The following is a 24,866-nucleotide window of genomic DNA, read 5'->3' on the forward strand; positions in this document are numbered from 1 at the left end:
CACATTCATCGATACTAGTAAGGCGTATGACACCACTTGGAGACACAATATTCTCGTTCAACTCCATCAATGACGCTTTTGTGGCCACCTCCACACTTTCATATGGTACATCCTGCCTAAGCGCTTATTTAGATCTCGAGTTGGTGACGAGCTGTCGTTCTGAGTAGGAGAATGGTGATCTTCATCGTAGCTTTCTAAGTGTTACCCTCTTTGTCATATCTATAAAGAGTAACAAGTGTACAGCACGGAGACCCTTACAGTGCTCCTTATCTGTGGATGAATTTGCTGTTTTCTGTTTCTCCTCCAGTGTTGCGACAGCAACCCATCAGTTGAAACTTTCAGTGCATAGGTTAGAGGAGTGGTATGCGTGGACGGGTTTTCAGTTCTCTGCAGATAGTGTGGACGTGTGTGTGTGTGTGTGTGTGTGAGTGTGTGTGTGTGTGTGTGTGTGTGTGTGTGTGTGTGTGTGTGTTCATTTTAATTGCACTCGTAGTATTTTTAATTTACATGATTTGCTTATGAGGGACACCACACAACATTTCAGAGACTCAATGAGGTTTCTGGACCTCATTTTCTACTCCAACCTGTCATGATTGCCACACCTGAGACACCTGACAGCAAGAACCCTGAACGCACCGAACATTATAATCTAAGTCACAGGTCTTGGGTAGCTGACAGGCCGCATCTACTGCAGTTTTATAGAGCTTTCGTGCTTTCGTGGGAAGACGATAGGTGCACAGTGCATAGATCGGCGAGGCCTTTTTTTTTCATTATAATTGGCGCTGTATACCACGAGAGTATTAGGCTGGCCACAGGTGGTTATAGGACAGTGGCTCCAAACCATTCTGAGACTATTACGCCTGAGTGGAATCAGATATTGGCTAGCACCCAAACGTCTCCTGCCACCATCGACAACATTAGTGCCCAGCTAAACTTTTGGAAAAAAAAAGAATTTTCTTCGAATGCCTTAACTTTTTAAATGACGAGAGGTATACGATATTTAGTTTTCGTAGGTTTCTTATTAAACCCCGAAAGAATGAGTCAATAAGACAGTTGGTACTGCTTAATTCTATCAAAATTTTATTTATATTTATAGAATGATGAATAATTCCCAGTGTATCGCGAGTGGTGTCTACAACTCCTCCTCAGAAGAGAGCACTAAATTATACACTATATCAACTGCTTGTGTACCACTAGATTCTAGTACTCCCTACCCCTGAAATGGTAGAAGTTGGAAGACTTTAAGCTGCCAATGCTTTACGTGTGACCACTGGCACACAGCATAAACTGTTGGCACTTCGTGTTGAAAAGCCCACATCTCCCAATAACTTTAAACTATTCAACAAATATCATTTCATGTTATTACATTAGTAAAACTCTTGTTAGAATTATAATTGCCTAGCTCCAGGGAACGAAGATCTCGGAAATGCCAAAGATAATTGGCTGTTCGCTCCCTACTATCGAGAGCCTCTTCACATAACGTGGAGTGGGGGTAGATAAAACAGACTGTTTAAAACCGATACCAGTATTCACTTCTGAGTAATTGGTATTTTTCTGTATTTCTTTTGTCTTAGATATTATTAGTAACCCAGTATGAAACCGCTGTACCAATTTGCCACATACGTGGTGTTAAGATTTTTGGTCTTTTAATAGAACATTTAAAAAAAATTGAGTTCAGTAGGTCGCTCTGTGGCTTCTGCAAGGTTTGAAAGATATTCTTTTTGATGGACTCACAGATCAACACATTATCGGACAAATATTTATGAATAGAGTGGACAGTTAATATCGGCCACTGGATTAATTTATATTGAAATTTTAACAGTTGTCATGTAGTTGCCCCTGGTAAATGTTATATTTTGCCTAGTATCTAAATTGTTAGTTTGAGTTCCTTGAAAGACGATTTTTCGCTTAGCCAGCAAAAAATCATTTGTATTCAAATTCCTGTTAAAATATATCTGACTAAAAGCGGTTTTCCCAGTCGGAAAAATTAAAGAAAAAAAGAACTCTACAGGTCGGATATATGTCTGCCATTTCTGTGAAATGTTAAGGTAAAGGAGGTTGTGGCAACAGTAATAGAGTAAAAACTTCGCACATCATTCATACATTTTAATAAAACTAGAAAGTGGTTCATCTGCTGCCTATGTCTACATGTTGTTGCTGTGTTCTTCAGTCCGAAGACTGGTTTGATGCAGCTCTCCATGCTACTGTACCCTGTGCGAGCCTCTTCATCTGCGAATAACTATTGCAGCCTACATACTTCCAATTCTGCTTACTGTATTCATTTCTTTGTCTCCCTCTGCTATCCCCCTCCCCCCTCCCACACTTCCCTTTTATACAAATTTGTTGATCACTTGATGTTTCAGGATACCGGTCAACGTTGATCACTTGATGTTTCAGGATATCGGTCAACAGATCCCTTCTTTTGCTAAAGCTATCCACACATTTCTTTTATCTGACAGTAACCCTTGGAAACGGACAATACGAAAGAGAGATTTCACCAATCTCACTTTTCACCCTTTAGCTATGACAATTCGAACGCCCAAATATTCGAATGATCATCGCTTAATATGTGATTTTTGAACAGGGATTTAAGAAACTAGAGTCAGTAGGAGTATACTGGTGAATATTTTGTAGTATCGAAGCTGTTAGTTCTTTCCGAGAAATGCAGCTAATGGTGGAAGGTCTGCGTTTTCTCTTATTTACGTATTTTGTTTTATATTTTGATTCTATGTATTTTGAAAGGTACAATGCAAAGTCTGACAGAGCCTTGGAATTTTCCATACTTGGTTTATGTTGGAAATCGTAGAAACAAAAAGTCGGAAATAGGTTATTTCAGAAATGTTACTTTCAGCGTTTTTAACAGGTTGTAACAATCCGGAGAAGAAAAAAAACCGGTATAACCGAAAACCCGTTGTTTCAGCGACAACCACCATCCCTAACGCGGAGGTCGGAGTCTTGTCCGTTCTGTTGGGGGGTTGGGTTGATTTGGGGAAAGAGACGATACAGCGAGATCATCGGTCTCATCGGATCAGGGAAGGATGGGGAAGGAAGTCGGCCGTGCCCTGTCAAAGGAACCATCCCGGAATTTGCCTGATTTAGGGAAATCACGGAAAACCGAAGTCAGGATGGTCGGACACGGGATTGAACCGTCGTCCTCCCAAATGCGAGTCCAGTATACTAACCACCGAGCCACCTCTGTTGTCCGTTTTGTGATCAGGACAGGTAACGATATGTGGCAGATACGACGACCGAGTACAATGCTTTTGTGGGCACAATAACTTAGGAGCTCGCTGATCAGGCCACAATGTTGAACATGAGGCTCTGCAACAAAACACCCTTACCTTTTCACATGCTGACCGTTCGACACCGTCACTTACGATAGCAGTGTAACGGGTTCATCGAGACTAAACTGTAGATGAATGGAAACGTGGCACCTGGTCGAATGTATCACGTTTTTTGGACATCACATAGATGTTCGTGTCCGGACACATATTATGCTTTGTTTTGTTTGTCTCCAGTCTAAAAAAAATTGTTCTAATGGCTCTAAGCATTATGGTACTTAACATATGAGGTCATCAGTCCCATAGACATAGAACTACTTAAACCTAACTAACCTAAGGACACCACACACATCCATGCCCGAGGCAGGATTCGAACCTGCAACCGTAGCAGCCGCGCGGTTCCGGACTGAGCGCCTAGAACCGCTCGACCACACAGCCAGCTATCTCCAGTCTTCTGCCTGGTCTGATGTGGTGTGCCGCAAATCCCTCACCCTTGCTAACCTCTTCGTTTCAGACTAGCACTTGAACCCAAAGTCCACAAATATTTGTTGGATGTACTCCAGTCGGCCTTCCCGTATATTTTTTGCCTTCTGCTCCGTTTGTCTCACTGTCCATGATTCACTACCGTAAAATACCGAGCTCCAGACGTAAATACTCTGATATTTCTTCCTGAGATTAAGGCCTATGTTTGACACCAGTAGACTTTTCTTGGCTACGAATGCCCTCTTTACCTCTACTGGTCAGCTTTTATGTCTTGCTTGCTTCGTCCGCCATGGGTTATTTTGATTCCAAGGTAGCAGAATTCCTTAACTTCATCTACTTCGCGAGAAACTTTAAAACATAACTGATGATTATCAAAATCTGTTTAATTTGATTCTTACATATCTCGCTATTCTCATTTCTGCTACTTCCCTGTACTTTTAACCTCTTTCAGCTTACCCTGAATCAGCTGTTTATTCAACAGATCCTGTAATCTTCTTCACTTCTGTTTCAGATATCGATGTCATGTGGGAATCATCACTGATATCCTTTCACCTCAAATTTTAACCCCTCTCTTGAACTTTTTTTTTTTATTTTCATCATTTCTTCATCGATGTATAGACTGAACAACAGAGATGAAAGGCTGCCTCCCTGTCATACACCCCTTTTATTCCGAGCACTTCGTTCTAGGTCTTCCAAACTTATTTGATCGTGTTTTATACATTGTGTTTTACCTCCCTTTCCCTATAACTTACATCTGTTTTCTCAGAATTTCGAACATTTTGCAGCATTTTACGCTGGCGAATAATTCCTTCCATGAGGACAAATCTTTTGAAAGCTTCTAGATTTTTCTTCAGTTTCGATTCCACTATCAAGCGCTATCTCAGAACTTCCTCTCCAGTGCCTATGTCTTTCCTAAAGCCTAACCGATCGTCACCTACAGGATCGTAAGCTCTGTTTTCCACTCTTCTTTATCTTAATCTCATCATCAGCTTTGATACATGTGGTGTTAAGCTAATTGTGTGATAGCTCTATTACTTACATCCCCTTGCTGGCTTCCGAATTGTGTGAATGATGTTTTTCGGAAAGTCTAGTACTTCAGTATCCCACTTCATTCCACGATAGTTCGTCCCCAAGATCCTCTTGAATTTAAATCCACCATTAGTATATGTGCACCTAGGTACGCCTTATCTGATTCTGGAATTTAGTCTGACCATGATGTAATCCAGCTAGCATTTTTTAGTGTCTCTGGGTCTTTGTGCGCAAACTTTTGGCTCTTTAGTTTCCTGAACGGAGTATTCGGTATTACGGTCTGAAGTTTGTTGCGGAGCAGTTCTCTTCCTTGTTAGCCGCGCGGGGTACCCAATCGGGGTACCAACGCGGTCTAGGGCGCCTTGCCACAGTTCTGGCGGCTCATCCCGTCGGAGGCTCGAGTCCTCCCTCGGATACGGGTGTATGTGTGTTGTCCTTAGCGTCAGTTAGACTAGGTAGTGTGTAAGCCTAGGGACCGATGACCTCAGCAGTTTGGCCCCATAGGAACTTACCACAAAATTTTTTCCTTGTTACTACTGAAAACCTACATTCTCCCATAACACTTTCTTCCGTTTCTTTCCTTACATTCTCTCTCATTATTAGATTTTAATCTAGCTTTACACATTAAATTACCCGTTGAATACACTCCTGGAAATGGAAAAAAGAACACATTGACACCGGTGTGTCAGACCCACCATACTTGCTCCGGACACTGCGAGAGGGCTGTACAAGCAATGATCAAACGCACGGCACAGCGGACACACCAGGAACCGCGGTGTTGGCCGTCGAATGGCGCTAGCTGCGCAGCATTTGTGCACCGCCGCCGTCAGTGTCAGCCAGTTTGCCGTGGCATACGGAGCTCCAGCGCAGTCTTTAACACTGGTAGCATGCCGCGACAGCGTGGACGTGAACCGTATGTGCAGTTGACGGACTTTGAGCGAGGGCGTAAAGTGGGCATGCGGGAGGCCGGGTGGACGTACCGCCGAATTGCTCAACACGTGGGGCGTGAGGTCTCCACAGTACATCGATGTTGTCGCCAGTGGTCGGCGGAAGGTGCACGTGCCCGTCGACCTGGGACCGGACCGCAGCGACGCACGGATGCACGCCAAGACCGTAGGATCCTACGCAGTGCCGTAGGGGACCGCACCGCCACTTCCCAGCAAATTAGGGACACTGTTGCTCCTGGGGTATCGGCGAGGACCATTCGCAACCGTCTCCATGAAGCTGGACTACGGTCCCGCACACCGTTAGGCCGTCTTCCGCTCACGCCCCAACATCGTGCAGCCCGCCTCCAGTGGTGTCGCGACAGGCGTGAATGGAGGGACGAATGGAGACGTGTCGTCTTCAGCGATGAAAGTCGCTTCTGCCTTGGTGCGAATGGTGGTCGTATGCGTGTTTGGCGCCGTGCAGGTGAGCGCCACAATCAGGACTGCATACGACCGAGGCACACAGGGCCAACACCCGGCTCATGGTGTGGGGAGCGATCTCCTACACTGGCCGTACACCACTGGTGATCGTCGAGGGGACACTGAATAGTGCACGGTACATCCAAACCGTCATAGAACCCATCGTTCTACCATTCCTAGACCGGCAAGAGAACTTGCTGTTCCAACAGGACAATGCACGTCCGCATGTATCCCGTGCCACCCAACGTGCTCTAGAAGGTGTAAGTCAACTACCCTGGCCAGCAAGATTTCCGGATCTGTCCCCCATTGAGCATGTTTGGGACTGGATGAAGCGTCGTCTCACGCGGTCTGCACGTCCAGCACGAACGCTGGTCCAACTGAGGCGCCAGGTGGAAATGGCATGGCAAGCCGTTCCACAGAACTACATCCAGCATCTCTACGATCGTCTCCATGGGAGAATAGCAGCCTGCGTTGCTGCGAAAGGTGGATATACACTGTACTAGTGCCGACATTGTGCATGCTCTGTTGCCTGTGTCTATGTGCCTGTGGTTCTGTCAGTGTGATCATGTGATGTATCTGACCCCAGGAATGTGTCAATAAAGTTTCCCCTTCCTGGGACAATGAATTCACGGTGTTCTTATTTCAATTTCCAGGAGTGGATATTCATATACTTTCCCTATATCATCATGTTTGCTTGGGATCTTGGCATGTATGCCTATACTTGTTGTGGCGTACCTATTAGCGCCGGAACGAAGACGACGAACGTAAGAACAGAGAAGGCGGTGAGGAAACGTCAGCCAATAACCCCTCTGACAAGGACCGCGCCACGACACGAGCGACCTCTGCAAGGGCTGAATTCAAGCGCCGCTCCTGCCAGCCTCGGCCGGACATTAGCGCACAGATTGGCTCAGTATACGGAAGTTAGTGGACGGCTGTAGATTGGCACTCGCAGAACATATTGTATGATCCGTATCAAGTGTTTACTTGGACTTTGTCTACAGCGAAGAATATTTACTGTTTGCACGTCGCCCCTCGCTTGCGACATTTGCGGCAAATAAAAAGTTAAGTATTGTCAATCTGCTTTCTAGAAATAGAATTACTAATGTTATTTGCTTGAATTGTTGTATAGCATTCCGAGAACGCAGCATTCCTTAGGCACCCTGCCGGCCAGTGTGGCCGTGCGGTTCTAAGCGCTTCAGTTTGGAACCGCGTGACCGCTACAGTCGCAGGTTCGAATCCTGCCTCGGGCATGGATGTGTGTGATGTCCTTAGGTTAGTTTGGTTTAAGTAGTTCTAAGTTCTAGGGGACTGATGACCTCAGATGTTAAGTCCCATAGTGCCCAGAGCCATTTGAACCAACCTTAGGCACCCTATACGCCGCCCCAATGAGATGAAAGCATCCTCTCTCCGAAGTTTCAGCGGCGGGTGTACTTCAGTTGTAACATTCATGTACTGTTCCCATTTTGTGTGTTTGGCAGTTGAACAGTATTTACAGACTTTCACAGTGGCCAGGACTCGACGCCTTCTGAATGGACATCATACTGAAGAGTGACGGATTTATAAATGTTTGGCATCTGTATATATTTCGACATTCAAACCTACTGTTAGCAACTGACGCTGCAAATATAGCAAAGAAGTTGTATATTATTTATACTATTTCGTATTAGATGTAGAATAAATTAAAATATCTATTCTCTATTCATGAAGGGCATCTGTTCCGAGCTCCTGTACTCACTAAAGAACCACACAGTCTGCAAAGGAAGACACAATACTTTCCTATACCAACGAATCGTACTCCCGTATACCATTTCCTGCTGCTGTTGATACAACCCCATATTCATCTCATCGGAAATTTCCTCATCTTTGCATTTCACTTTACTAATCCCTATAAGATGTAGACTGAGTCTTTGCATTTTCGTTTCCAGACTTTCCGGCTTTCCTACCATATTCAGATTTTTCACGTTCCATGCTACGTCTCATACAATGCTATCCCATCGTTGGTTAGTCCATCTTTTTCCCATGGTCGCCTCCCTCTTGAGAGTTCACTCGCGTGGATCCAAATGGGGTATAGTGCCGAATCTACTGCCGATGGAGAGATCATCATGGCACTTTTTCACGTACAGGCCACATTTCGTGTGGATCCACGTTACGTCATTCAGTTCCATAGCTTTCTTCATCCTCGTGTTGTTAACACTACTGAGTTATCCGCCTTTTAGGCGCAGATTCACAACCCAACGGTAAGAGAGTGACCCTGAATCTCTGTCAATTCCTCCGCGCACTGTGAGAAGGCCGTTGGCAGAACGAGAGTGACTCCTTATGCAGGTAGTCCTTGTCCGTCATTGTTGATGACTTTTATTTAAAATTTAAACATTCCATGTGTTCCAAACCTGGACCGAAGACATTTTGATCACTCGTCAAATACACTCTCCCTAGGGCACTGGTCAGTTCTGTACTTTGGGGGATATTCACTTGTTCTTCCATGGGTCCTGTGGTAGCTTTCGGATGCACTTTGACCAGTGCGGGTTTCGTGATCATGGTTGTGAACAGTGCTGCGATTGATAACTGCGATTGATAACTGAACAATGATGCGATTGATAACTGCGATTGATAACTGAACAATGCTGCGATTGATAACTGTCCGTGTCATAAGGCCACCAGAATCGTGCTACGGTGGCTTTAGGATAGTGAACTGAGTTTGATGTGCTGGCTACCAAATGCACCTGATGATATAACTATGGAACGCTATCGGGTGCAAAATCCAGGCCAACAAATCGTCGGTCCGTAAATCACATGAACTGCTTGACCTGTGAGTTGACATCTGGTGTCGCAAAGCTACTGGAAACTATGAAGTACAACTGGAATAATTCCAAGCAGCTGGAATCATTCTAAGCAGCAGCGCTGCTGTACAGCGATCCAAATGCGTTACAACACGCCATTAAACAGGTTGACATATTTGACACATCGGTGTATGACTCGTACGAGGATAATAAGGCAATTGCCACAACCTGATTTCCCATAAATTCGCTCAGTGGAAGAGGAGTCAAAATACACTCCTGGAAATTGAAATAAGAACACCGTGAATTCATTGTCCCAGGAAGGGGAAACTTTATTGACACATTCCTGGGGTCAGATACATCACATGATCACACTGACAGAACCACAGGCACATAGACACAGGCAACAGAGCATGCACAATGTCGGCACTAGTACAGTGTATATCCACCTTTCGCAGCAATGCAGGCTGCTATTCTCCCATGGAGACGATCGTAGAGATGCTGGATGTAGTCCTGTGGAACGGCTTGCCATGCCATTTCCACCTGGCGCCTCAGTTGGACCAGCGTTCGTGCTGGACGTGCAGACCGCGTGAGACGACGCTTCATCCAGTCCCAAACATGCTCAATGGGGGACAGATCCGGAGATCTTGCTGGCCAGAGTAGTTGACTTACACCTTCTAGAGCACGTTGGGTGGCACGGGATACATGCGGACGTGCATTGTCCTGTTGGAACAGCAAGTTCCCTTGCCGGTGTAGGAATGGTAGAACGATGGGTTCGATGACGGTTTGGATGTACCGTGCACTATTCAGTGTCCCCTCGACGATCACCAGTGGTGTACGGCCAGTGTAGGAGATCGCTCCCCACACCATGATGCCGGGTGTTGGCCCTGTGTGCCTCGGTCGTATGCAGTCCTGATTGTGGCGCTCACCTGCACGGCGCCAAACACGCATACGACCATCATTGGCACCAAGGCAGAAGCGACTCTCATCGCTGAAGACGATACGTCTCCATTCGTCCCTCCATTCACGCCTGTCGCGACACCACTGGAGGCGGGCTGCACGATGTTGGGGCGTGAGCGGAAGACGGCCTTACGGTGTGCGGGACCGTAGCCCAGCTTCATGGAGACGGTTGCGAATGGTCCTCGCCGATACCCCAGGAGCAACAGTGTCCCTAATTTGCTGGGAAGTGGCGGTGCGGTCCCCTACGGCAATGCGTAGAATCCTACGGTCTTGGCGTGCATCCGTGCGTCGCGGTGCCAACATCGTGCAGCCCGCCTCCAGTGGTGTCGCGACAGGCGTGAATGGAGGGACGAATGGAGACGTGTCGTCTTCAGCGATGAGAGTCGCTTCTGCCTTGGTGCCAATGATGGTCGTATGCGTGTTTGGCGCCGTGCAGGTGAGCGCCACAATCAGGACTGCATACGACCGAGGCACACAGGGCCAACACCCGGCATCATGGTGTGGGGAGCGATCTCCTACACTGGCCGTACACCACTGGTGATCGTCGAGGGGACACTGAATAGTGCACGGTACATCCAAACCGTCATCGAACCCATCGTTCTACCATTCCTAGACCGGCAAGGGAACTTGCTGTTACAACAGGACAATGCACGTCCGCATGTATCCCGTGCCACCCAACGTGCTCTAGAAGGTGTAAGTCAACTACCCTGGCCAGCAAGATCTCCGGATCTGTCCCCCATTGAGCATGTTTGGGACTGGATGAAGCGTCGTCTCACGCGGTCTGCACGTCCAGCACGAACGCTGGTCCAACTGAGGCGCCAGGTGGAAATAGCATGGCAAGCCGTTCCACAGGACTACATCCAGCATCTCTACGATCGTCTCCATGGGAGAATAGCAGCCTGCATTGCTGCGAAAGGTGGATATACACTGTACTAGTGCCGACATTGTGCATGCTCTGTTGCCTGTGTCTATGTGCCTGTGGTTCTGTCAGTGTGATCATGTGATGTATCTGACCCCAGGAATGTGTCAATAAAGTTTCCCCTTCCTGGGACAATGAATTCACGGTGTTCTTATTTCAATTTCCTGGAGCGTATATTAGATGTTGTCGGCCTTCTGAGAGGAGTCGGTCGGTTGGTGCGGACCAGGGAGGATCTCAGTGCGGTGCTGTCGGCTGGATCTGCTGGCGGTCCCTGCGCAGCGTCGGAGCGTGTGTAGAGCTGTCCAATAGCTACGAGCTTCGTGGCTCACCAACCCAGGATGTCAAAGTTGAGTGGTGTGTTAAGAACCCAAGCCACATCCGTTCATGCTGTGTCGTTCATTTCGGTGGTTCTACTGTGGAGCTTTTCCTGTGAGCAACACCGAGTGTTTGTAGTGGTGAAACCGATCCGACGTAGGGTGGAGTTAAGTATATTGCTTCAGTATAATTCAAGTGCACCAGCGGAATATTCTGCCTTGTAGCCGTTAGTGTTCTGATTACCTGCCCTGGCCACTGACGTTAATTGAGTCAGTGTTACTTTTTGGTGGAGTTAACTATATTAACTTAATTCAAATTCAAGTGTACTAGCGGAATTTTCTGCTTTTTGGCCGATAGTGTTCCGGGTACCTGCCCTGGCCACTAACGTAATTTTAGGCAGCGTTCTTTCCTCACCTGTTGTCGCTGTCCAACATGGCGTGTAGTTTTGACGGCTTAATACATATTTAATTGTGGATAATTACGTCCGTAAGAGTTTCGTCTTTGAGTTTTTATGTACCGATTGGTGACGAGCAAGTCGTTTGGTCGGTCGGTCTGTGACTGTCTCTTGGTTAGGTTACCGACGAAGGCAGGATTCGAACCTGCGACCGTAGCGGTCACGCGGTTCCAGACTGAAGCGCCTTTAACCGCACGACCACACCGGCCGCCAAGGAAAACAGTGACAGATCGCACAGTTACCACAGTACAGATAAGAGGGCTCTTGAGTCCGGACTTGTCAACATGAACTGTTGCGAACCGGTTATTGGCAGTGGGACTACGGGCAGGCACACCTCTAGCCCGTCCTTCCCTCACGCCGCAGCATCGACGAGCCCGGCTCGTCTGGTGCCGTCAGAGGATCGCTTGGTCTTCAGGTATGAAAGCAGACTCTGCCCACAGGAAAATGATGGTCGTTTGCGCGTACGACGTAGACCTGATGAGCGCTGTCTCGTGGAATGCATTTGTCCAGTACATACTGGTCCAATCCCAGGCCTTATGGTCTGGAGTGCGATAAGCAACAACTCATTTGGTGTTTTTGAAGGGGACGCTAAGCAGCGGTCGCTACCTGCAGAACGTTGTTAGATCCGTTATTTTGCCGTTCGTGTATCGTGAAGGTGATGTGTTTCTCCAACGAGATAAAGCTTAGCCACGTGCTGTCCGTGAAACTCAACGTACCCTGTAAGATATGCAGCACCTTCCCTGGACAGCACGATGTGGGATATGATGGGATGAGAAGTGACACGTGTGACTCGTCAGCCAACAACTCTTACACAAAAGCCTGAGCAGGTCGAGCAGGCGGTGCTTGACATATCCCAGAACAACATTCGTCATCTGTACGATCGACTGGATGCCAGAGGCAACGCCTGCATTGCCACTAGCGGCTGCTACACCAAGTATTGATATGCGTGTTTCAGCATGGATTGATATCTCGTACCTCACAACAGCTCGTGCTATTTGTCTGTGCATGTAATTGTTTCACGTACTCCATAAGCACTGTTAAAAGGATTTTGAGTAAATTGTATACCTCTAAAAGTATATACCAACTTCTTTCCCGCCAGTGTATTTTAATCTTATGTTTATTCTTCAGAAAGATCTGGTGCATTCTCTTGATCACTCAAGCGTTCGAAAAATAGAAATTCCAAACACCACAAGCATCACGTGAGGGCAGATTTTCCACAGCGATATTTTGTCTTATAATCTCCTCCGAGGAATAAGTGCCATTTACACTTCAGAAGATTTCAAGCATTGGCAATAATTTCGCGGCAGACCATCACTTCACTAGAAACTGGCGACTGCAGTTGACCACGAAACAAGCTACACTACAGAAATATCACTGAAAAGAGTTGTAAATACATTTGTCAATTATTTATTGTTCTTTGTTTAATTGATTCACCAGACGTAAAGCTAGTAGGTGAATAAAGACAACGTTATTTCAAAATACACTGGACAATATTCGTGTAGTAATCTTCTAAGGATACTGCGCGTAAGCTGTAAAGAGAACTAAAAATAATAATCTGGCTCCGAACATGGTGAGCAAAAAGTGTGAAGCCGGGGCGCTACTGTCTGCACAACAGCTCCGCTTGAAATACATATTAGGTAAAAGGTAGAAAAAGTGACTCTAAAACTTTGAACGTCGTTTTCTGAGAAATGCTTGAGGGCCTATTGACAAATGGGGACACGTGTTCGCATCCTTTGACCACCCCTGCATTGAGTAAACTTTTCGGGTAATGGGGTTATGGAACTTGCCATGGTCTTCTCGTTAGCAGAATAGGGACAACAATTTAAGGACGGACGCAAATGCCTGTTGCAGGAAGCATAGACTTTGTGTAGTGAACAGTCCGAAGAAACCTACCGCATTTGGGGTAGGAGGCGATCCAGACGTCGTCTTCGTAGATGTCGAAGTCCCTGAGCGCCTGCGCGTGCTGCGGGTAGAGGTCGGTGACGATGCAGCCGCTGGGCCGCACGCGGTAGGCGCCCGGCGGGTACACCCTGCTGCGGCAGGCGGCGGCGAGGCGCAGCGCCGCCGGCTCCGCCAGCTGCTCCAGCTGCAGCGACATGGCGCGCCTGCCGGCAGGCAACCAGCGCACAGTCAGGCACACTCACTCCCCTTCCCAGCCGAAGCACAACACCTCAACGGCTGCTCCAATACGCCTGGAATATGGTACCAAAAGTGACTGACAAACGAATATAGTTGAGCATTCAAAGTGCCAATGGTGTCTGCTCGTTTCAATGCACTTACTATGATAATGTCTTTTAAGGAATTTAACGCGATGGGACCTGGATAAACTGACTAAACCAGACGTTGTACAGAGTTTCAGGGAGAGTATAAGGGAACAATTGACAGGAGTGGGGTAAAGAAATACAGTAGAAGAAGAATGGGTAGCTCTGAGGGATGAAGAAGTGAAGGCAGCAGAGGATCAAGTAGGTAAAAAGACGAGCGCTAGTAGAAATCCTTGGGTAACAGAAGAAATACTGAATTTCATTGATGAAAGGAGAAAGTGTGAAAATGCAGTAAATGAAGCAGGCAAAACGGAATACAAACGTCTAGAAAATGAGATCGACAGGAAGTGCAAAATGGCGAAGCAGGTAAGGCAAGAGAACAAATGTAACGATGTAGAGGCTTATCTCACTAGGGGTAAGATACACTCCTGGAAATTGAAATAAGAACACCGTGAATTCATTGTCCCAGGAAGGGGAAACTTTATTGACACATTCCTGGGGTCAGATACATCACATGATCACACTGACAGAACCACAGGCACATAGACACAGGCAACATAGCATGCACAATGTCGGCACTAGTACAGTGTATATCCACCTTTCGCAGCAATGCAGGCTGCTATTCTCCCATGGAGACGATCGTAGAGATGCTGGATGTAGTCCTGTGGAACGGCTTGCCATGCCATTTCCACCTGGCGCCTCAGTTGGACCAGCGTTCGTGCTGGACGTGCAGACCGCGTGAGACGACGCTTCATCCAGTCCCAAACATGCTCAATGGGGGACAGATCCGGAGATCTTGCTGGCCAGGGTAGTCAACTACACCTTCTAGAGCACGTTGGGTGGCACGGGATACATGCGGACGTGCATTGTCCTGTTGGAACAGCAAGTTCCCTTGCCGGTCTAGGAATGGTAGAACGATGGGTTCGATGACGGTTTGGATGTACCGTGCACTATTCAGTGTCCCCTCGACGATCACCAGTGGTGTACGGCCAGTGTAGGAGATCGCTCCCCACACCATGATGCCGGGTGTTGGCCCTGTGTGCCTCGGTCGTATGCAGTCCTGATTGTGGCGCTCACCTGCACGGCGCCAAACACGCATACGACCATCATTGGCACCAAGGCAGAAGCGACTCTCATCGCTGAAGACGACACGTCTCCATTCGTCCCTCCATTCACGCCTGTCGCGACACCACTGGAGGCGGGCTGCACGATGTTGGGGCGTGAGCGGAAGACGGCCTAACGGTGTGCGGGACCGTAGCCCAGCTTCATGGAGACGGTTGCGAATGGTCTTCGCCGATACCCCAGGAGCAACAGTGTCCCTAATTTGCTGGGAAGTGGCGGTGCGGTCCCCTAGGGCACTGCGTAGGATCCTACGGTCTTGGCGTGCATCCATGCGTCGCTGCGGTCCGGTCCCAGGTCGACGGGCACGTGCACCTCCCGCCGACCACTGGCGACAACATCGATGTACTGTGGAGACCTCACGCCCCACGTGTTGAGCAATTCGGCGGTACGTCCACTCGGCCTCCCGCATGCCCACTATACGCCCTCGCTCAAAGTCCGTCAACTGCATTACGGTTCACGTCCACGCTGTCGCGGCGTGCTACCAGTGTTAAAGACTGCGATGGAGCTCCGTATTCCACGGCAAACTGGCTGACACTGACGGCGGCGGTGCACAAATGCTGCGCAGCTAGCGCCATTCGACGGCCAACACCGCGGTTCCTGGTGTGTCCACTGTGCCGTGCGTGTGATCATTGCTTGTACAGCCCTCTCGCAGTGTCCGGAGCAAGTATGGTGCGTCTGACACACCGGTGACAATGTGTTCTGTTTTCCATTTCCAGGAGTGTAGATACTGCCTACAGGAAAATTAAAGAGACCTTTGGAGAGAAGAGAGCCACTTGTATGAATATCAAGAGCTCAGGTGGAAACCCAGTTCTAAGCAAAGAAGGGAAAGCAGAAAGGTGGAAGGATTATATAGAGGGTCTATACAGGGGCGATATACTTGAGGACAATATTATGGAAATGGCAGAGGATTTAGATGAGGAAGAAATCGGAGATACGATACTGCATGAAGAGTTTGACAGAGCACTGAAAGACCTGAATCGGAACAAGGCCCCGGGCGTAGACCACATTCCATTAGAACTACTGACGGCCTTGGGAGAGCCAGTCCTGACAAAACCCTACCATCTGATGAGAAAGATGTATGAGACAGGCGAAATACCCCCAGACTTCAAGAAGAATATAATAATTCCAAACCCAAAGAAAGCGGGTGTTAACAGATGTGAAAATTACTGGACTATCAGTTTAATAAGTCACGTCTGCAAAATACTAATGCGAATTCCTTACAGACGAATGGGAAATCTGGTAGAAGCCGACCTCGGGGAAGATCAGTTTGGATTCCGTAGAAATGTTGGAACACGTGAGGCAACACTGACCCTACGACTTATCTTAGAAAATAGATTAAGGAAAGGCAAACCTACATTTCTAGCATTTGTAGACTTAGAGAAAGCTTTTGACAATGGTGACTGGGATACTCTCTATCAAATTCTGAAGGTGGCAGGGGTAAAATACAAGGAGCGAAAGGCTATTTACAATTCGTACAGAAACCAGATGGCAGTTGTAAGAGTCGAGGGACATGAAAGGTAAGCAGTGGTTGGGAGCGGAGTGAGACAGGGTTGTAGCCTCTCCCCGATGTTATTCAATCTGTATATTGAGCAAGCAGTAAAGAAAACAAAAGAAAAATTCGGAGTAGGTATTAAAATCCATGGAGATGAAATAAAAACTTTCAGGTCCGCCGATGACATTGCAATTCTGTCATAGACAGCAAAGGACCTGGAAGAGCAGTTGAACGGGATGGACAGTGTCTTGAAAGGAGGATATATAATGAACGTCAACAAAAGAAAAACGAGGATAATGGAATGTAGTCGAATTAAGTCGGATGATGCTGAGGGAATTAGATTAGGAAATGAGACACTTAAAGTAGTAAAGGAGTTTTGCTATTTGGGGAGCAAAATAACTGATGATGGTCGAAGTAGAGAGGATATAAATTGTAGACTGGCAATGGCAAGGAAAGCGTTTCTGAAGAAGAGAAATTTGCTACCATCGAGTATAGATTTGAGTATCAGAAAGTCGTTTCTCAAAGTGTTTGTATGGAGTGTAGCCATGTATGGAAGTGAAACATGGACGATAAATAGTTTGGACAAGAAGAGAATAGAAGCTTTCGAACTGTGGTGCTGTAGAAGAATGCTGATGATTAGATGGGTAGATCACATAACTAATGAGGAGTTACTGAATAGAATTGGGAAGAAGAGGAGTTTGTGGCACAACTTGACAAGAAGAATGGACTGGTTGGTAGGACATGTTCTGAGGCATCAAAGGATCTCAAATTTAGCATTGGAGGGCTGCGTGGAGGGTAAAAATCGTAGAGGGAGACCAAGACATGAATGCACTAAGCAGATTCAGAAGGATGTAGGTTGCAGTAAGTACTGGAAGATGAAGAAGCTTGCACAGGATAGAGTAGCATGGAGAGCTGCATCAAACCAGTCTCAGAGCTAAAGACCACAACAACAACATGGTTATGCCTTATGCCTAGAACGGCGCAGAAATTTGAGTCTTAAGCGCCGTTACTTCTTCTCTAACATGAATAATTGTAACAGTGGCGTTGATAATATCTAAAGTGAATAATATTGTCAAGACGTTGTGGTAGTGGTTCAAAAACACCTTTAACTACAGCAATCGTTCTGGAATTTTGAGAAATTAACAGACAATACAAGGTGTTCGGAAATTTCCGTTACAACGTTGTAGGACTTATAGAGGGAAGCTAGTACATCATACAGGAGCAGTTCATAAATAATGCACACTTTCTTTTCTACTCAGACTTCTTTTTTATCTCCTTACAGTCGTTCAATATAGTCTCCCTGCATCTCTATGATTGATTCCAAACGTCTCGGAAGCTCTGTTATTCCATCCAAGACCCCACTTCTGTTCATCTGTCAGATGGCTCGGGTAATGGTGGTAGAAAGCACTTCCACAGAAACATAACGAAGTCCACGATTAAGTTTTTTCAACTTCGGGAACAAGTCGAAGTCCGGTGGTTTCATGTCCGGGATGTAGAGAGGAAGCGGCAACACTTCCCATCCGTATTCGCCCAGTTTTTGAACTACAACAGTGCCGATGTTCGGGGGAGAATTGTCGAGGATAAATAGTGGCCCAGCATCGAGCAGCTGGGGTTGTATTTTGGGCATTATCCTGCGCAGATTTTGCATCAAGTTACAATACACTGCTGTGATACTTGTTCCATACAGGACTCCATTTGTCACAATGATTCCTTGTTGATTATAAGAAAAAAAATCATCATTAACTTGAAATTTGATTGAGAGCATCAAAATGTTTCTGGACGGGGAAAATTTGAAGTTCTCCATTCATTGGACTGTGATTTCAACTCCAGTTCAAAGTCTTTAATCCATTTTTCATCAATAGCGCAATTCGACGCAACAGTCCTTAACCCTCATGATCCAATCGTTGTTTGAGTGTGGTTGTAATATCCACGCGTTCATGCTTTTCTTCAGCCGTCAAACAGTGTGGGACCTACCTTGCACCAATTTATCTCTTCTTCAAATGATTTGTCCAAATACGGCATACTGATGTTGGGGGCAATTCCCGTGGCTTGAGAGAGGTTCACAAGTCGCACTACGATCTTCTTCAAGAGCGTCTGCCACAAGTTTCGCACTTCATTCATCTGTTGACATTTTTGGCCTTCCGGATCTTGCAGTATCGTTTATACGATAAACACGAGAACGATTCACCAGCGTGAAACAGTACTAAGTTAAACTCACCACAAACTTCACTTTGCGCACTGAGCATTTCTGCCGGGATTTTGGTGCGTAAAGACCTCTGGTCTTAAACACTGATAGTACCCGATACTTCTTCAGGATCCACTACTACCTCTCGCCAATTTTATGATAGAGTATACAGGGAACAAACAAAAACACGTGCTTCTTCCTCAAGACCCCATATATATCTCACGTAATTTTCATTATTGTTGCATCAAACAATCCACAGTAATTGCAGCCGGTGCATTATTTACTAAGTGTCCCTCGTATTTTGAACAGGAACCTATGTCAGGAAACGTACCGTTTCCGTTCGACGACAGTTTCTATTCAGATTTGTAACGCATCGACGTCTGCTGAAGGAAAGAGAAATACCTCAGAGTTTATTGACCTGGTATGCAGTAGCGTAGACAGGATCACGTGTACTACATCAGACGGTCACCTGATCTGGGGTCGTATGTAAAGTTTAATTTGAGAGACTCCTGTAGAAACAGAAACTGTCGCGAGTTGTGGGCGCTGCACTAGAAACTGAAGAGACACCGGGTGGGACGGAGACTGTGACCATAACATAGTTCGTAAATACAATGTCTGGAACAAGGTAGGTGGTCGACACAGAGAGCCATTGTTGTAATGCATCAGCACTGTTCTGTACGTATTGTATGCTGGGTCTTCTTTTTGGCCTGGAATAATTTAAACATGTAATGATTTAGTGTTAATACAAACGAATGTGATTAAACGATAAATAGATGTTTCATTAATTGTTACACAGCAATTGTTCTGCGTCACGCCTAATTAAATTCCTAAACCAGAAGTGGATGAGTTAAACATCTGAAGTGAAATCCCCGTTGAACGGAAACGGTACGTTTCCGGACATTGGTTCCTATTCAAACCTTTATGTACTCACTCACCTGTACAAGTTCAGAAAGTTTGTAACGGCAGTTTCCGAACACTCCATATAAAATAAGGTATGTTCTGTATTTTGTAAAGAATGACTCATTCCACGTCGCACCATATCAGCAATAGGTGATGAAAGTACTTGATCGCATACACACTACAACAAAGCAATCAAATGTAGAGACCATCAGGTTTAACTGAACATGAAGAAGTAATCTCTGCTTTAAGTTGATTTGAAAACATTTCAGATTAATTCTCTGGGCTATCTCTTCCTGGAAGGTGATAAGGGAAAGTATTGATATAGTGCATATGTCCGTACCGTTTTCCCAAAAGTTTAGTAAACACAACATATACACATAAGCTGAGACTTTGGTCATCGATGATATAGTATCTTCACTATCTAAAAGTCTGTCAACGTCGGGGTAACTTTAAGATTGAGCGAATGTAGCAATCACGTGGTTTTGAGGTGAAGAACTCATCGAGCGATGTTCGCGTATTTTCATCCTAAAAGGAGGTTTCTTGAAAGTTGTTCGATACAGAGCGAAAAAGTAAAAATATGAGAGCGTAAGATGGGTTCGAAGTGACTTCCATACTCAACTCCTGTATAGCGTATTTTATCAGTCTAGCAGAATGCATGCGGGCTATATTTGGAGTAGCATCACTTGACGCAGTGTTCCTGGTCTGCGACGTCTTAGTTCTTGACAGTAAACGTTAGCGGTGATGGATACATCTCTGGGAAGCAATTCGTAGGACACTACGCCTTTGCTGTTCCACTAGATCGATAACATATTTTGTGGATGGCGTTGCTGCTTTCTTTGGGCTCAACCATTCCATTCTTTTCCTTACGGCAGCCCAACCACATATTTTTTCGTCACTACTAACTACACAGGATAGGAATGGAAGGTGCTTCTAGCGAGCTAGCTGATGACGAGCAAGCAGAAAGACACATATAGCCACCTGCTGATTTTTTGGATATGGCTTATAGCGTGCGGTTCCCATACACTTTATTCTTTAACGATCCCCATTACATGCAAATGTAGCACGATGGTGGAATGATCACAGTTCATAACATTGGCCAATTCTCGAGTACACTGACGTGAATAGTTGTGGACTAAGCGTTTATACGATCTTCATCAAACCCCGAAGGTCTTACTGGACTTGAAGAGTCACTAATGTCAAAACTATCCTCTTTAAAACGAGAAAACCATATTCTTGCCATGCTTTGTGCAATAGCTTTATCCAGTACATGGCGCAAATGGTTTTGGATACCTCCACTGCAGTCACTCCTCTAATGAGAAACAGAAGAGTATATCGGAAATGTTCCGTTATCTCCGCTTGGCACTCAGTTTTATAACTCCACTCACTATCTCCAAATGACAAAATGATAATATGTAAACTCAAGCAGCAACAGTGGACTACAAATAAAAAAATAGCAACTGATACAATAGCCCATAGCGAACTGAATATCAGAATGGAAAACCACAAACACTACGAACTTCTGCACCAACCTAACAATAAGGTTTACTGAACTGTCGGTAACATACGATTCACGGTTTTCATTTTTCTGTGTCACGTCATTCCACCCATCACTTACGATCCTTTTTGTGTGAAACGATGGCTTTGTTCGCCAGCGCTGTTTATGTACGCTGTCGGTAGCACAAACTGTTTTTTCTCACAGAGAAGATACTGCCAATACCTTCGATAACAATTCATTTGGCGCCAAATTACATTCAAAATGGTTCAAATGGCTCTGAGCACTATCGGTCTTAACATCTGAGGTCATCAGTCCCCTAGACACAGAACTACTTAAACCTAATTAACCTAAGGACATCACATACATCCGTGAACGAGGCAGAATTCGAACCTGCGACCGTAGCGGTCGTGCGGTTCCAGCTGAAGCGCCTAGAACCTCTCGGCCACACCGCCGGCAATTACATTCAACACATGACATGAATGCAGGTAGCGCACCAATAACAAAGCTAAAAATGATGTATATCACTATTTACGACAGCAGCAACTTATTTCATTATATCCAAATGGGGCTCCCAACTACTTCGTATTTCCCGGGAAATCCCGTATTTTGGAATTTTTTTTTTGTTCGCTCTCTTGTTCCGTATTATTTGGCATTCAACCGGTACTTTTCTAACTTTTGCGGTGGTAGTCAAAGTAATTTATTTCGCCCGACACGTCACTGCTTTTCCTTCGTTCTCTGGTTATGGGATGGAAAAGTAAACAAGTAAACCGGCAACAGCGTTTACTTCATGAGTATGCTCTGCCGGCCTGCAACCCGGTAATCTGGAGTAAGGACCACATTACTCTAAGCTAAAGGACGTGAGCTTTGTTCTGCTCAGATTCGGAGTTTGTGATTTCTTAATATGAGTAGCGATGTAGATAACACGAAATCTCCCCCGGGGAAAAAGAACTAAAAGCGTCTGTATTTACCATTCATGTTGGGAATAAACATATTCCAGGCTTTGTCCTGTGAAAGATAATTGTTTCAAAGCCTTCTGTTTTATATGCAAACAGGAATTTAGCGTGGCATAAAGCGGAAATACCGACTGTTTGCAGCATACAAAAACTACGGGTAAGCCGTAACTAATTTTGTACTAATATTATTTTATTTTGTTTGGTGCAATTTAAAATAACGTAAACATGAATCTGTATTATATAAAATTTCCGTATTATTACAGACTCTCACTTTATCTTGCACGCATTGGTAAGTATTCCTTCCTTGTTTCAGCAGGAAAGCGTATACACAAGCATTGTTGCGTGAACCGAAATTTTAAGTATGCGTCTAGCGCAAGTGGATTTTGTGCGGGTTGATAACAAGCTATCGAAAATGGTAGCAGCAATCTGACGCAATACGTATTAGGCAGATCCCATCAAACCATATGACTGAAGAATTAACTGACAGAATGATGCCTACCAGTCACGCTTCTTAATTATCGTAATACTGCTCATTACTAAATAAATGAAACTGGCAATAAAAATGTTTTGTTAGTACTAAGACGGTAAATATGCACCTTCTATCACATCCAGTAACTATTGTTTTCAGAAGCAAGTCGAATTTGTTGGCAGCTCCGAGGCGGCAACGCCTATGGGCATGAAGATGACGCCAATTAAATATAGTTTACTTGCGATCTTTGGGAACAAAGAGAAAATCTTCTTTTGATTTTTTTAATGGAAAGACTGGATATTAGAGTTAATACGTCTGCACCCTGGAAGGAGAAAGGGTTTAAATGGTTCAAATGGCTCTGAGGTCATTAGTCCCCTAGAACTTAGAACTACTTAAACCTAACTAACCTAAGGAGATCACACACATTCATGCCCGAGGCAGGAGTCGAAACAGCGACCGTAGCGGTCTCGCGGTTCCAGACTGCAGCGCCTAGAACCGCTCAGCTATTTCGGCTGGCTGGAGAAAGGGGGTTTAGGGGTTATCGTCCCTCCGATGGCAAATCCTCATTCTCAGAACGTTAGTTTCAGTGTGACAGGGATGAGGCAAGAAATCGAAGATAGCTTATTCCTACACAACATCGACGAACTCGGTCTAAGTGACGTGGGTGAAACGCGAGGAACCTAAATTTTGATTAATGGACAAAATGTTGAATGCCACCCTTTCCACTGTTTAAGTGCAATAAAGTAGCAACTGCTCCATTGGTAGCTAGTTCAGCTCAGTACCACTGGATAAGAATCGAGACTGATTCTTGATAGAAGTACCATCGTGACACTCTCCTGAAGTGGCTGAGGGAAATCGCTATATCCTACACAAGTGTGACCTAACATAGATCAACATATATGTTTCCAAGAAGACTCTGAGTAACTATGCCAGGTAACTTAGTGGGATGTTATTTACTGTAAACCATGGTCCTAAGTATCTGATATACAAAAACGCTTGGTTTCAACAGACATAATCCTTGATGCGAACGTATCTAAAGGAACATTTCCTTTGTTCTAAAGAGTCTGCAAGAAATTACTAAACGAATAAAAATTTTGTTATGGTTATCTGTAAGTCTAGGAACGTACATGACTAATTTCCTCTGCTAAGTGTTCCAAATCTGAACAATAGTATACCTTTTGGCCGACATCATCAGGAAATGCTGCACCAATGATGCAACGGTTGAGACCAGACGCATTGTATCGCTTCGACTTTAAAAGTGTTGTGGCTAATTGCAAACTAACAAGCTTCTGACAAAAGAGGTGTTTCTGCAGGTTTCTGCTACACGACAGGTCGACAGTCAGCAAAAGTAGACGCTGCCACAACTTACTGTGCTGGAACATGGCGTCTTCCAAACGGCCTTTGAAAAATGATTTCTCATTCTTCTGTTATTTGACCGCTCGTTCTTTTCTCCCTTTTTTCCACTGTTGGTAGAATTACTACAATTTCCTCTCCGCAAAATCCTGTGTCCCAGCTTCCCAGAGCGCCGATAGTAATTCCGTAATTGCAAGGAACGTAATGAGGACATTACATTTACCACGTATCAAAAATATATTAGGAGTTTTGGATATATGTGTACGTATCATTCATTAAGGCCAAGTTTTTTTTAAATGTTTTTAAAGTCTTACAAGAAATTGGAGAGTACCCGGAATGCGCTGAGACGCCACTCAAAATCTTGTTTTCCTATGCTTGTTTCTCTCAGAGAAACTGTTTGAGCAGTGCTTACTCGGAAGGCTTGCGGTATTCCCGTTGGATATCTACACTCCTGGAAATGGAAAAAAGAACACATTGACACCGGTGTGTCAGACCCACCATACTTGCTCCGGACACTGCGAGAGGGCTGTACAAGCAATGATCACACGCACGGCACAGCGGACACACCAGGAACCGCGAAGTTGGCCGTCGAATGGCGCTGGCTGCGCAGCATTTGTGCACCGCCGCCGTCAGTGTCAGCCAGTTTGCCGTGGCATACGGAGCTCCGTCGCAGTCTTTAACACTGGTAGCATGCCGCGACAGCGTGGACGTGAACCGTATGTGCAGTTGACGGACTTTGAGCGAGGGCGTATAGTGGGCATGCGGGAGGCCGGGTGGACGTACCGCCGAATTGCTCAACACGTGGGGCGTGAGGTCTCCACAGTACATCGATGTTGTCGCCAGTGGTCGGCGGAAGGTGCACGTGCCCGTCGACCTGGGACCGGACCGCAGCGACGCACGGATGCACGCCAAGACCGTAGGATCCTACGCAGTGCCGTAGGGGACCGCACCGCCACTTCCCAACAAATTAGGGACACTGTTGCTCCTGGGGTATCGGCGAGGACCATTCGCAACC

The 24,866-nt window shown here is 45.8% G+C and overlaps 1 protein-coding gene across 1 annotated transcript in view; it reads right to left on the reverse strand.

Moving 5' to 3' along the window:
- Positions 1-24,866, reverse strand: part of LOC126174803 (luciferin sulfotransferase-like) — a 300,341-nt gene that overhangs the window by 141,676 nt on the left and 133,799 nt on the right. The window contains exon 2 of the mRNA XM_049921177.1: positions 13,515-13,726. Coding sequence (XP_049777134.1) covers positions 13,515-13,719 — 205 coding nt within the window. The 5' untranslated portion in view covers positions 13,720-13,726. The remainder of the gene's footprint in view (positions 1-13,514; positions 13,727-24,866) is intronic.

Source organism: Schistocerca cancellata, chromosome 3 (assembly GCF_023864275.1).
Source record: "Schistocerca cancellata isolate TAMUIC-IGC-003103 chromosome 3, iqSchCanc2.1, whole genome shotgun sequence".
NCBI lineage: Eukaryota > Metazoa > Arthropoda > Insecta > Orthoptera > Acrididae > Schistocerca > Schistocerca cancellata.